This window comes from Drosophila biarmipes, chromosome 2L, assembly GCF_025231255.1.
Source record: "Drosophila biarmipes strain raj3 chromosome 2L, RU_DBia_V1.1, whole genome shotgun sequence".
Classification (NCBI taxonomy): domain Eukaryota; kingdom Metazoa; phylum Arthropoda; class Insecta; order Diptera; family Drosophilidae; genus Drosophila; species Drosophila biarmipes.
In genome coordinates this window covers 4,950,992-4,965,295 of record NC_066612.1, presented here as the reverse complement: position 1 = coordinate 4,965,295, position 14,304 = coordinate 4,950,992, and the positions used below count along the sequence as shown (strand labels likewise).

General features: G+C 38.6%; 1 protein-coding gene and 1 long non-coding RNA gene across 2 annotated transcripts; one reads left to right on the top strand and one right to left on the bottom strand.

The window, feature by feature from the left end:
- The first annotated feature begins 10,550 nt into the window (after positions 1 to 10,550).
- LOC122818864 (uncharacterized) lies at positions 10,551 to 10,895 on the top strand. Its single transcript, XR_006368338.2, has 2 exons — positions 10,551 to 10,651; positions 10,718 to 10,895. It is a non-coding gene; the product is annotated as an uncharacterized LOC122818864 (long non-coding RNA).
- Positions 10,896 to 12,233: 1,338 nt separating this feature from the next.
- On the bottom strand, positions 12,234 to 13,765 carry LOC108033506 (phenoloxidase-activating factor 1). The gene is made up of 2 exons (XM_017107853.3): positions 13,355 to 13,765; positions 12,234 to 13,223 (listed from the first exon to the last, which is right to left on the bottom strand). Exons 1-2 carry the CDS (start codon positions 13,413 to 13,415, stop codon positions 12,361 to 12,363), a joined length of 924 nt encoding a protein of 307 aa, XP_016963342.1. The 5' UTR covers positions 13,416 to 13,765; the 3' UTR covers positions 12,234 to 12,360.
- Positions 13,766 to 14,304: the final 539 nt, after the last annotated feature.

Genomic DNA, 14,304 nt, shown 5'->3' with positions numbered 1-14,304 from the left:
TGTGTTTTTGTTGCCCCTCGTTGCCGCGGGCAGCGTTTTTGCAGCTGGGTGTGACATTTGACGCCCGACGAGGGGAATTTTCTCCGTTTTCCACCCGAGACTCCCGCCTTCCCCACCCAACACACCCACTAGTTATGGCAGTTACAACTTTAATCAGACAGCTCCCACTCCCCGGCCACCATTTGGCGCATTCATAACCAGCGAAACTTTTACGAGCCACTTGGCCAGTTGACGAGCGCTGGAGCTCAGCTCTGCCATCCCATACAGGTACATCCGCATGGATGAGATCCTGGATGGACGTTCCACAATGTTGACCAAACATAAAAAAGATGTTCGCCGTCAAGTGGGATTTGTATTGCAACTCGAATGGAAGTTACCCTGTACAAAAGGATAATATCCTTTCCTTTAATTGATATTACTTTTGAATCATTACACGTTTAATTAATTATTTATAGATACTTAATGTTTATAAGTTATAGATACAAAAATTTACTCGATAAGTAGTCATCGATTTTGTATGTGCAATACATCGATATTCTATTTGATATACTTTTTGTATCTCTATTTTCCTAAGAGAGAACCCAAACTTAGTTTAATCCTAAAAAAGTTGTTCTTAATAGCTACAAAACATTAAGTTTGAAATATGTTTTAAGGATTGTCTTTAATCGATAATTTCGATATTTTAACGTTAAACCGATATTTTCGATAGTAAAAATGTTTGACTTTGCTGTATTTTTGATATATTACACATATATAAACCAGATATAGAAAAACTAAACTATCCAATTAATACGGTAGGGTATTTCCTTGTTGATATTATTGGAAAACCCATGCCATCGAATGCACTCACTGCAGACAGGACGACGATGCACTCCTTTGTGTTTAGCACCCACAAAAGACTGTCCTGCACCCAAAATCGAAGCTACAATCCCAAATAGGACCAGACACAATCCCAACTGCCGGCCGAAAACTCTCCAGGGCAGACCGACAATTATTATTTTACAAATTGATATTTATGAAGCAATTTACAAAATGTTTTTACGCCAAACGACTTTTGCAATCCCCGGACTTGGGGCATGGGACTCGGAGGCTTGCGCAAACATTGCACAGATTGCAGTCGACTACAGGGCCTGATTTCATCCTGGAATGGACCAGGGACTACGGACCTTGGGCCGTGCTGCACTGGCATTGCAGTCGGGCAAAAAATGTCATGAATTTCATTTGGCAAGAGAAGAGCGAGGCGGAGGATCCGCAAAACGGTTGACTTTTCGCCGGCGAGGCCCCACAAATGTTTATTAATTTTATTGAACAATTAATTAAATGCGGGCAAAATGTTTTGTCAGCGGCATTGCCAAACGACAGCTGCGAACGACGACGACGATGGCCTTTGGTTTGTTGCACTGAGCCTGCAAGTATGCAGCTCGATATTAAAATACCACAAAAACGTGACTCCGAGTCGAGGGTCAGGGGCTGTTGGCATATGGAAGGAATACAGGATGTTCTCGCTGTCAGTTTCAATAAATTTTGAAATCTTACTTACGAAATAGAAGATTACATTTATGTCCTTTCTGATTTTCGAAAAAAAATGTTTGTCAACATCATGTTAAGGGTTATTTGGTTGATAAATGGCATACTTCTGGGATAATATTACGCACATTTGAGAAAATAAATGTATCTTTCAAAAATACTTAATTTTCAGTTATCTTACTTTGGCACATGACAAACTGGAACTTTAACATGACATTAAGAAATCGGTTATAGTATAATATCATACTCTGTTAAGATTTTACTATCCAAATAGAAAAAGGATCTGTCATGCTAAGCAATCTACCTTCATGTTAACATTATCCGAGAGATAGCAAATTAGTATCTTAACATGACATTGAGAAATGGATATTGTGCGATCACATAATCTTTTGATTTAAAATTCCTAATTGAAAAAAAGTATTTGTCTTTTTGATCTTAACTTTAACTGGCAGATAAGGACATTTAACATGACATTGAGAAATCTCCTTTTTAAACTTTTGGAGGTAAACATCCACTTTGAATAGATAAAATTTAGATGTAAATATACAAATTTCGAATAGCGAATGCGTTTACCAGAACACCCCAATGAAAATGGTATGATTTTATGAAGTGCAACAGCAGATGCAGCAACAATCAAAGGCCGTTAGCACTCAATGCAAATGTTGCAGTCACAAATTGTTTTTATTGAAATGGAGCTCTCCCAACCCACCAGAAAACATAAAGGCAATTGCCGAGTGAAAATAGGCAAATGGCAAAATGTGGCCCATTGTTTTAAAATATATGTGCCGAAAGTAACCCCCGCCTCGTAGAGAAAAAACAAATGCAGCCCATAACAGTTTTGTTGTTTAATGGCAAATTTATTTGCATATTGTAGCATTCGATGTGGGTGGACAGGCGCTTTCCGGGGGAATCTGGGGTGGGGAAATTCAAGAGGTTGAGGGTGATATGCACTTGACACTCAAGTGGACGCTACACACATGCCGAAATCGAGCGAGGGTACAAGTATGATTCTCGAGGGTTGCTCGCCTTTCAAAAAAGGTTTTTCGCTTTTCGCACACTCGCCGCGCGCTTAAGTAAATACAAATTTACATTTCGCTGCCATAAACACTTTTAAATTTGAATTTCATTCTTCTGTTTTTTATTTTTCGCTGCGCCCTGCATGCAAATTGAAATTGATGCCAAGGTAAACAGTTCCAGTGGAAGCCAGACAACTGGCCAAAAGGTCAGCCCTCCTGACCCCATCCGGATGAGCTGCCAAAGAGCTTAGCCCGGCCAATTGCGTTGACAACTCCGGCTCGGGCGGATGGGGAGACCCTCGAGGAAATGTCTTGGCCATAAGTCAAAGCCACTTCACAAAACACTTCCGGCTCACTGGGACGTTTTGTGGATTTTCTATTATCCGCTTGTTGGATTTTCTTTTTCTGCTCTGGGTTTCCTTCTGTTCGCACATGATTTGGTACGATTTATGGGGGTACATTCACTATATAGCGAAGTCTCTTAAAACGAATTTTGTAGTAACACTTGTAAAGCGATTTAAAAAAAAAGAATATACATTAATAATTTTTATGAGTGCTTAAAACGTTTTTTTAATAATTTTAAGCAATACTAAAATTATTTTTTTAAAACGGTTATTCGGTTTCTTAAACATTTTATTTATTTTTTGATTAAGTACGATGCAGTTTTTTTCTGTCGCCGTTAAATATTTTTTTAATTATTAAATTATACAAAAATCGATCGAGAAAGCAAGGATTTTTATATGTATGGATGAAAAAGAGTTACAATTTTTTTAAAGAGAATTAGCTAGTTTTGTTGTTCCCAGAGCCCCTTGGCTTTGCCAATTTTCCCACCCCCTCCACAAGTTCGACCGCAAGTAGCTTTGTTTCTTCCACCCAAGACTTCCATCCTTTTTGGCAATTTCGCCTTTTATTTCTGCTGCCGGGGAGCAATTGAAATGGTATTTTCATTTCCGAGTGTGCACTTGTTGCTCCAAAGGAGGTGAGTGGAAGGATGTGGGTGTCCTTCGCCCTCGACGAGGGTTTATTTTGCAGAAAAGCGTCAGCCCTCCGTCGCCGGCCCCGCTTTTCGTTTGTAGTTTCTCGTTCGGTGGTTGCTGCCACTGCCACAAAAGACCCTTTTTGGCCGAACCAGCGCAAAAAAGCTGAGGAAAATCGTCGCATAAAAGGGGGCGTTTAGTGTGTAAAAAGAAGCTGGGCTCTCCCTCTGTCGCCCTTGTTGTTTTTGTTAAATTTGGCAGAAAGTCACCAAAAAATCACCACCCACACCCGTCGTATCCGCTTTCCTTTTTCGTGGGTGTGTGTGGATGCGTGTGGTTTTCGCTACCGGGTTTTTTGTTTAGCCTTTTGGGTATTTAAACTAAGCGGATTGCCTGGGTGACATGAGTAGGTGTTAAGTGGCTTTGTCGCTTTTCCAGCAGGGTGGGAAAATGCGAGTGGCGAAAGGAGGCACTTTCCCCCTTTTCTTGCGCCTAAAAGTCACATGCCAGGAGTTGGAAAAACCCAATCAGTTTGCCTTGCACTCAATTTAAGCATTTAATTGCTTTCTGCAATCATTCGAAAAACACTTTGGCCAACCTCTCAAATTCTAAAATCTCACAAAATTAATCAGTCCACTTGAGTCCCCATCCTACGAGAAAGTCAGAGCAATTAATCCAACTCAAATGACTGACTGATTCTATCGTTTTTCTGCCGGATTCGAGAGATGGAGCCGTGCCGAGGCAATAAATCGTTGCCTGCTGCTGCGGCTGTTAATTTGCAATTCCGATTTCAATTTGAGCACAATTTTTGCTCCGAGAAATATGGCCAACGGGCAATTGTTCGGTCTTGCCCATAGTGCATTGTAAAAAATATATAGCTTACTTTAAATATTCAAAAATAAATGTTTTTTTGTTGGTTATTTAAATCATAAAGCTAAAACTGAGAAATCAAAAACCTTGGGAAATTAAACAAGGCAAGTATTTCTTTAAATTTAATAATAAAAGGGTCCCTTAACATTTCATAACTAATTTATTTTATTACTTATAATTACCAATCTCGAAACTTAACCTAAACCTCTTTTTCTTATGACTTATAACTGACTTTTAAATAAAAGCTCCTAAGATCTAATTCATTATCAAAAAAATAAATCTTCAAAACTAAAACACAAAGTTTGTATTCCCTTAACTGGTAAAAAATAGATTTATATTGTACCTTAATATATAGAGAATAAAAATCGTAAAATTATTAGATTTTGCCTTCATTTAGGATGCCAAAAATGTTGAGAGCGTAAATTAGTTTGTAAAAAGTATGTAAAAACATTTGTTTTAATGAATTAAAATGATTTTTTTTAATAAAAAAGTACTAAAAACCTTTAAAATTTATATTTTTTCGAGTGCCTCATCAGTTTTAGATCCCCTCAGAGTGATGCCCCCGCAGTGACCGCAAACATTTGACCAGGAGCCCTCGGGGGCTGCTCCTGTTCGAGTTCCAACTGCAGGACCTCCCCTTCGATGTGGACGTGGCTTTGTGGATGTGGCTATGCGGATGTGGTCATCCTGCGTCCGTTCGCACGGACATGCGTCCGTTTGTAAGCCATTCATTTGTCCAATCATTCAACTGGAAGCTATACCGTTTGACACACATATACCCGTATGCCCGTGGAGCCCAGCCCATCCGGAATTTGCCGGTACCCGCTGGGTGTCGCACTCGGACACTCGCATGACACATGCAAATTTTCCAGCCACATTGCCCCCCCTGAAACAGCCACATCCGCATCCCCATCCGCAGCCACATCCGCATCCGCTGTTGCCGGCAATGTGTCATGCGAGTGGCAGTCGGCACTTAATTCATTTGATGCCGTAATTTGGCAATTTCTCGCAGATTTCCACAGTCTGACATTCGGATTTGATCAATTAATTTGAATAACACCGGTCATTTATCATGTCGCGGCCCCCGAGATGCGGATGCGAAAGGGTTGCCCGGCTGGCTGACAGGATGTGCCCAGGTCTGGGATTACCGATTTGGAGGCGACCGACGAAGTTAATCCCCCATCGAGTCAGTGACTCCAGCTTGGTTTCGCTTTTCTCGCAAATCACGAGGGATTTCAATTGTTTTCATGGGATGTTTTCAGGATAGCTGTCATTTGAATGTTTTATTAACTTATTTAATTAATAAAAATAACTAAAATTCTTATTTAAAATAAAAATAATAATAGAAGGAAATATTTCTAATAAATTATAATTAATGTAATATATTTATGCACAGATAAAAAAACGTAGGAAATCCATACTTTATTATAAATTTAATATGAAATTATTGTTCGTTATGACGTGAAATCTTTAAAGTAAATAAACTTAAAATCAAAACTAATATTTTCTACCTTGATTTAATATTTTTTTAATAAATCATGCCATTTGACAAATTTTTAAACAGTATGTTTTGTATGTAAACATTTAGTACAAAATTTCGATTTCAATATGCATATATTTTTATTTACTATATATTTACTATATTGATTATTCCAATTTTTATTACTATAAAATTTATAGTAAAAAACCATAAAACATTTAGTTAGATTTGAAGAATACCCTCAAAAGTGGTTTAAATTCTTCGGCATTTTCCATTCACCACCAATAGTCGTAATAAATGACAAGCAAAATGCCTGAATTACGTTTTTAATAAGCACAACAATACTTTATGGCATTGCTGCAGTACTCCCTGCCTTTTATACCCATATATCTTTTCCAGCCAACCCAACCGAAGTCACGTAAAAAGTAAGCAAAAGTGAGTGGAACAACAAAAGAAAAGCCCTGAAAGAAGACACGGCTGCTTAGATAAATGAATGCGAATTACGAGCGGGAGGGGGAGCATTTTCCGGGGGGAAAGCCAACCTCCAGCGCCACATACTTTGCATACTTTTCCCGGGAAAGTATTCGAAACAAGCGTAAAGCCGCAGCAACTGTGTAAAATTTGTTTGGGAAAAACCTAAGGAAAAGCGCTGAAAAAAACAAATCACAAAGCAGAAAAAAATTATATACAAATGACTTTTTATGTTGATTTCATGGACGCAGCTGTTGCGGGGGTTTCCTCATAATTTATTATCCTGCACGGTTTGTTTTATGAACTTTAAATAAAAATTTATTAGCAGCGGAGGGGAGGCGAGATAAAGTCGAACAAGTTGTGCGGCATGTGGCTGTCGCAGGACAGTTTGCATTTTTGATTAATTTCCGTTTTGGCTGCTATCGACGATGCATCAATCAAGGTTTTCAACATTCTGTCCGTGAAATGAAACAGGAAGAAGCCCCTGCTTTTGGCCAAGGAACTTACCCCCTGAGGCATAGTATTTGATGTATGAGCCCATCAATAAATTTGACAGATACGGGAAGTGGTCAGTTCATTTGGAGAACTCTTCTAATCTTGTAAATAAATAAAAACTAAGAATGTATCTTGAAGATACTATCTTTTAACATTAGTTATTTTAAAAATGTCAATACATGAATATTATATTAAATCTTGATTAAAAATCCTGTTAACAACAGTTCTCCAAATTAAATCAAATTTAAATTATTTATAATTTTTAAAATATTTTAGAATCGCTATACAAAAGTGATTAATATTTATTTTTATAATCGTCATGTTTTAAGCTTAAAATTACTTTAAAATACATGCTTTTCTCACTCTGAAATCAAAAATGTTCTCAATACAACACCCCGAAATTCATTTGTTGACGTCAGTCTGATCCCCTGCTGTTCTAGCATCCCCAAAAAGAAATCCGATGAGAAATCCCAATCCAGACTGTTGTGGGGGAATTGTAATACAATCTCACAATTTAACGCTACTTATGCACGGCGTATGAATTTCATGCCATTTGTAAGCCACTCCCAGGCATCCAAGAAATTTGCTCCCCAACAGGAATCAACAGAGCCCCCATGAAATATAGACAAAGCCATTCAGACTTGCTGGTGATGGCTAATAAAGCCAAAATTCCAGAGTGATGATTGCCAATATTTGACTAGGCTTCGTGAATAAAATAGAACAAGAAGAACAGATAAAATGGTAGATTTATTTTCATATTCTTTTTAGACTCCTCTTAAACTTTAATCAGAAACAAGAACAAATATTTAATAAGTAAATAGTTTTTTTAATATTTAAAGGTTACCTTAAATCTTAAATTGTTATCTCATAAAAAAGGATTCAACATACCCAAAAAGGTACATTTCCTGAAATTATAAAGGGAGATCCATAACTCATCAACTTTAAAAATTTGCACGCATTTTCCTGAGCTAAGATCAGCCATAAATTTATTCCGAAACAGTCGTGTCGGAAAATCGTTTAGCAATAAAGTCAAAATCCTACATAATTGTTCCCCAAAGTGGCATATGGACAAGTCGATTTTTCGGAGGGTGTCTTCGGGAATTATCTCGACAGAGAGAGCGGAAAAAAACGCAACGCGAATATAAGGTTGTACACCAATTTTATTAACTGCAAATCTTATTTGCATGTTTATTTTGCATAATGTGCCGAAAAACAAGCGTCAAGTCAGGGGCGCACACCCCTGCCAAACTGGGGGATGAGGGTGGCTTTCTTTTATTCAAATATTTTCTTATGACTTGCCAGAGCGCGACAAAAATTCGATTTGAGTGTCTGTCAGCCGCCGAAGTGCCCCCCCCCCAAAAAAATATAAAAATGAAAAACAAATTTCACGCTTAACAACGCGGTTTGGTCTCCCAACGATTTGCATACGAAATCGGAGCAGTCAAGGGGACCTGTCGAAGGGTGGTTCTACGAACTGCAACAATTATAGATGTTATTTGGCCCTGCGGATCGAGTGGCCTAGCATATTTTCATATTTTTAATGCATTTTCCACGTGTCAAATCGCGCGTCAATCAATCGATGCGCATCGGGCATGTTTAATTTTTTTTTGGAAAATTTCCTATCCACTTTGCCGCTGCCTCTTTATTTGTTTTTCATTTTTATGCCCCGGCACACCCCACGAAAATATAAAAAATATAAAGCGGAGAAGGTGCTGGTTTCAATTTTACGCCGATTGGTTTTCGGCAATCGCCTGTGCAAATAAGCCGGGCCAGCGATAAGCCAAGGTCCATGCTCGCCTGGCTTCGGCAAGATATATCTCGCCATAGAGCCGGGCTCAAATTTAAATAAATACAAGCAAAGTGGAAAATAAAATGCTCACAAAAGGCAGTCAGGGGTATTTTGCCCTTTGCACGTAACGAGACAATTTTACACCGGCCAATCTGTAATTGGATTTATTTGGGTACTTTGCTAGATAAACCCGCCGGACTTACTAGTCACTTTATAGATACTATGGTTAGACGTTTGTAGTGAAATATACTGGGGTTAAGTATTTTTGGTTAGGTAAATATTAAAAAATTGTTAGATATTTTTAGGGACCTGCATATTATAGATAAATTGAGGAGTTTTCAGCGAACTCGAGGCTAATACTAGTTTAATATTTATATTTCCATATAAATAATATTAAATATACTAAATTTGACATAAGAAAACACAAAATATGTGATGTATTAAGTATTATATTTATCTGTAAACGTATAATATTACTTATCACATATAATATAATTTATAAAATATCATAGAAATATAATTAAATATAATATTTTTGTTAAATTATTATTATACCTTTTTTGTAATCTGTACCTTATAATATTGCATTTAGAATTTTGGATTCCTAGAAGTACCTTTCGAACACCTGTTCACAGTTGTGTGATTCTTTCCCTCAAGGTTTCCCCACCCTCACTCCCATTTCTGATGATTAACCCAGCCAAACATTAAAACGTCGAAATGAGATGTTGAAAAGTTGAAAGCAACTTGGCGGAGCTTATTAAAAATTCAAGTATTGCCAATTTTTGGCTGCCAGCCCGAGAGGCAGGCGACTGTAATGCGATACAAAAACCAGGAACCCCAGCTCGAAAACAGATGAGAGCGTTGACAACGCACGGGGAAAAGGCACTTACAACAATGGAAATGATTTTTGCATAATTTATTCGATGATTATTACAAAGAAGGAGACAGTTTTTGAGTGCCCGCCAACCGTTGGGCGCCAGTTAATGTTGCTTTTTATTACAATTAGAATGTTTTGGGGATTGTAAGTTGACGCCGCGGCTCCTTGGGTGCTCAGTTCCCGGTCCTGTTTGTGCATATTCCCGGGATTTAATTTGACTGCTGGCGGCAAAAGTGATTATGTACCTTTTGCCAGCTGCAACATTTCAACTCCTGTCCCCAGAGTGTCGCCGGATTGCCGCTCTACACATGAGCCAGCTCTCTCAAGTGGCTGCCCCTCGGATCTTCCATTTCGACTTCAATCATATTTCATGCCCACTTCTACCTTCCGCCTCGGCGACCCACTTGGTTTATGTTTATTGTTTTATCCCGGCTTTCCGCCGTGTGCCAAGGACTCGCGCACACACTCAGACATAATCAGAAAAGGTAATCAACATAAAGTTGAGCGTCGTCAGCAACAATTCCCATTCCCAGCCCCATGCCCGTCGGCACTTGTCACATTCACAAATGAATGAAGTGCCAAGAGCACAACTGAGACGGGAAAACCGAGCAAAATTACGATGCCATGGAGCTGGGCACAAGGTGTAACAAAATATCAGGTTAGAGCTGGGAAAGCAAAGCCGTTCTCACAGAACTTTCCAAGCTTTAGCTAAATGTATACGATACCTAAATATCCCATTTTATTGAAAATATTGATAGAGATATATATACTCAAACGTCTAACAAATATACAAAAATACTATAACCTCTAACGTTTTTAAATCGCCTGTTTGGATGCCTAAAAGTATACCACAAAAATATTAAATCTCACTTCGAGAGGCGACTATTCTTTATAAACTGCGTACTTTTAGACACCTAATGCTAAAATGATTTACATACCATCATTATTTTTCTGACAGCTGTTTAACTTTTTTCATTTAAAGTATTTTAATTAGTGAAAAATCTTGATTCACCGTAAAACTTAGAATTTGATCTAGCTGAATACGACTTGCTTGTAGAGCAGATTTATTTTTAAATGCCCAGTACGTAAACATGCCTTGCATTATATACATCATAAGCCTAACAATCGTTGCTGTTCTTCAATATTATGGTAATTTTTTTAACTTTTCCTTTTTTGTTTTTAATAAATAATAAAATTAATTTTCCTTACTTTTAGATCCACTTGCATTTATGTGGATTCTTTTGGGTCTTTAACATCTCAGTATGCTAAAATAAAATCCATGTATTTCTCCCTTGTAAAAAACTTAAATATTTTACAAATTTTTTCTCTCTATAAGCCACTTTTCTAACTTAAAGATGTGACTCAGTTAATTAAATCCTCACTCTTTTGCTCATGCCATATCTTACTCATTTCCCATATCCGGTTGGGCCTTCCATCAAAACCCCCAAATTGATTGATCAACTCAATCGGTTGTGCATTTGAGTTTTGTGTTTCGCCAAGCAGAAGAATTCAATTATTCAAAAGCCGAAAACAACGTAAAGGTGGGTTTAATGTGGGCCTTGGGGATTAGGGCCAAAAGGATGTGGTCGAGTCCAACACGAATGGAGGGTACAAACTCAAACATTTTTTTAGATTCTTTAATCAATAATTCCCTTTTTTTATATGTCCAAATGTTACATAGGAAATTAGTGAAAAAAAGGGCCCAAAAAGTGTGAGCCTTAATAATTTGATTGATGGTTGAATAGTCAAACCCTTTTTTTTTGCTTCTACCAGATGATGGTCTCATGATAAATTGGCGATATATATATTTACCTTTCAAATTTAAATGCTTATGTGGCTTTAACCAACGGATTCCCTCATTACGAACGGGCGACTTAATTAAATGAGCTTCCCTGGTTATTTTCTGGCCACAAAGAACGTCTCGAAACCAAAATAAACACTCCATCGACGGATGCCACCCCTAAATAGCTCTGCCCAAGCCCCGAAGACCCCCAACACCTCGAACACGGCTCATTTTGCGGTCTGCATTGCATTTAATTAAATCATAAATAAGCATAAAGCGAAGCGCATCTCCCGACAATTAAACAAACATAAAAACCTACCAAGTGACACTGCCACGCCCCCTTTTCCCATTTCCCCGTAATGGAAAAGCCCACACACGCACACCCACACACTGGTTTTCCCTGCATGGGGTGAACAGTAAATTGCGCACTCAAATGACCAAAAACGCATTGAAAATTGCATTTAATTAAGTCAATTCCCGTGCTCGCCGTTGGCCACAAAAGCCGCAGCGTACTTCCCAGCTTCGTTGGGGACTTTAATTATGTCCCCTTTTGAGGGAGAGTCCTTCGAGCACAGGGTACATCATATGTATCACTAGTTTGATTTTTATATCAGGTATCAAAAAATATTAAAAAACTAGTATGATTGGTACTTCGAATGTAAAAATAATAGACTCTAATTTTTAGGAAAGAATCAGCACTTAATCTTGTTCATAGTGAGAGTCTTTAAAATAGCCACATTGAATATTAAATTTACAAAATTAAACCTAGGATTAAAAACCACAATTCGAATTCTAATTGTCTAAAAAATTTATCTAAAAAATGTGGATTAAAAACCACAATTGATACTTTTTCGATTTCTAATTGTCCAAAATATTTATCTAAAAAATTCTTTACATCAGTCAAGCTAAAATAATACTTTAAGTCAGGAGATAAAAATTTGTTTTCCATAAAAATTATATTTCAGTAAAAATACTCAGTGAATTCTTATGATTCAAAGATTCACATATTAGCTTTAACTAAAGACGTCTCTAAAAGGATCAAAACTAAAATTCACCCATTAATTGAGTGTTTTTCCTAGTTATATTTAATATTCTTCTGAATCCAACTCCTGAATGGCAGGATGCGCATAAACAAGAAAGAGTCCAGATCCTCTCCAGGCGCCGAAATGGAACTGATTTGTATCCCTACCAAGTAGAAGTTCCTTGGCTTTCCATCGAGCACTTCGAAGGCCATCAGAGGCGATCCCCAAAGAAGATCGCTCTTCTTGTCTCCCGCCGAGCACAGGTGATTCTCGAAGAGCGGGCGACGGTTCCAGATTTTGGAGTTGCAGAACTGCAGGCTGGCTACTTGGAGCTGCGTCTTCACACGCCACTCATCCTCTATGTTCTCCAGCTCCAAGTCCTCCACATCTCGAGGCTTATCGAACCCCGCCCACTCCAACCTCAGACCTATGTGCTTGTCCCTATCCTCGCCAGTGGGTGGCAAGCAAATGGGCTGTACGAAGTCCGTGAAGTCCACGATCCTCTCCAGCTTGGCCAGGGCGATGTTGAAGTTGAGGCCATCCAAAGTTCCGGCTGATTTATACTGCGGGTGCACCACCAGCTCCTCAATGTCCACCCTCTGCGGGGGCGTGGTGCACTGGACGAAGCCCTTAACCTTGCGGCAATCCCCATCCGTAAAGTTCTGCTGGGCCTGCCAGTCTCCAAAAAGGATGAATGTGGCATCGGCCTTTGGTATATTCAGCACACAGTGGGCGGGAAGAATGGCAAATCTCTGGTGGATCAGCACCGAAAGACAGTGGAATTCAATGGCTCCATTATCCGAGTTCTCGTAGCCCACGCGGCCTATCCAGGTGTACTCATCCGCCGAGGTGATCTCATTACGATCGTACAGCTGGCTCTCCCGCAGTCTTCCGCATTCCTCTTGTCCCTGAGATGCTATAAAGATTTGCCAGGTTAATATATTTATATTCAAAGTCAAGTTTATAAACTCTTAATAATAAAAATTTTATAACATTTTTAAGGCCACTTATATTTGTATTTTTAGATCAAATAAACTTTTAACTTACCGGTTAGGTGTATTAGAAGTAATCCAAATATAATATATAGAACTTTGACGTTGTCCCACATCTTTCATTGAGTTTTCCAGAGAACTGATGGTCAATCGCTTGACTGAACGGGTTTATAGAGGTTATTACAGCTTTTTCTCAGTAGCACTCGTTGCATTTGGATGCGTCAGTCTCAGACGGGTTTTCATTAACTTCACGCATAATTGAATGCAATTTAATCAGGTTATAAACCAAGGGTTACTTGTAAGTTAGAACAGATCATGTTTAAAGAGTTTAAAAGCTATAGAACTCAAGCTTGGATGATTGAAGTACTTTTCCAATTTAAATAACTTTTGCCAACTCCATGGAATAGGTTGTTATTTTTTCAGTTTGGCTTGCAAAAATATTCCTCCCGAGCAAACATTTCGCAAACAAGCTTTGATTGGAACTGACCGATCGGTCAATAAACGAGATTATAAAAGTTATTAAAGCTTTCCTTGGCACTTGAGACTGAGTCAAGCTTTTCTAATGTATCTATGCATCAATAGAATTTTTTCGGAATTTTTTAAATAGGTACAGTGAGGGTATCCACAATTCATCCAACTCAACTGCGTTCGAAAAACACTTAATGTTTATTTTGACAAAGCAATTGGCCCAAATGGATGCCAGGATTGTCTGATAATGATATGTTGATGATGAGGTTGTCGTCGAGCTGGCCAAAAGCCCATCGGTGGAGTCAAACTGCACGTCATCGTCGTCTGTTGTTTATTTTAATTACTGAAATTGCATTCGAGTGCCAACTGCCAAATGGTAAAGGCACCAAGTGAGCCACCCACCTTCCGCCCACCTTTCGCCCACCACCCCCTCGCCAATGTGGGCTCCCCACTTGTTTTGTTAGCAGCCAACTGCACCGCTATCATCGTCCCCGTTGTTGCTGCTGCTGCTGACATGGCTGCATTTTGCTTTCATTT

What these genes read in the sequence shown, in the direction of transcription:
- LOC108033506 (XM_017107853.3), bottom strand. Translation starts at nt 13,415, where the DNA reads ATGTGGGACAACGTCAAAGTTCTATATATTATATTTGGATTACTTCTA. An exon ending in ACTTCTAATACACCTAACCG is followed by an intron (nt 13,224 to 13,354) that starts GTAAGTTAAAAG and finishes AAATCTTTATAG; the next exon opens with CATCTCAGGGACAAGAGGAA.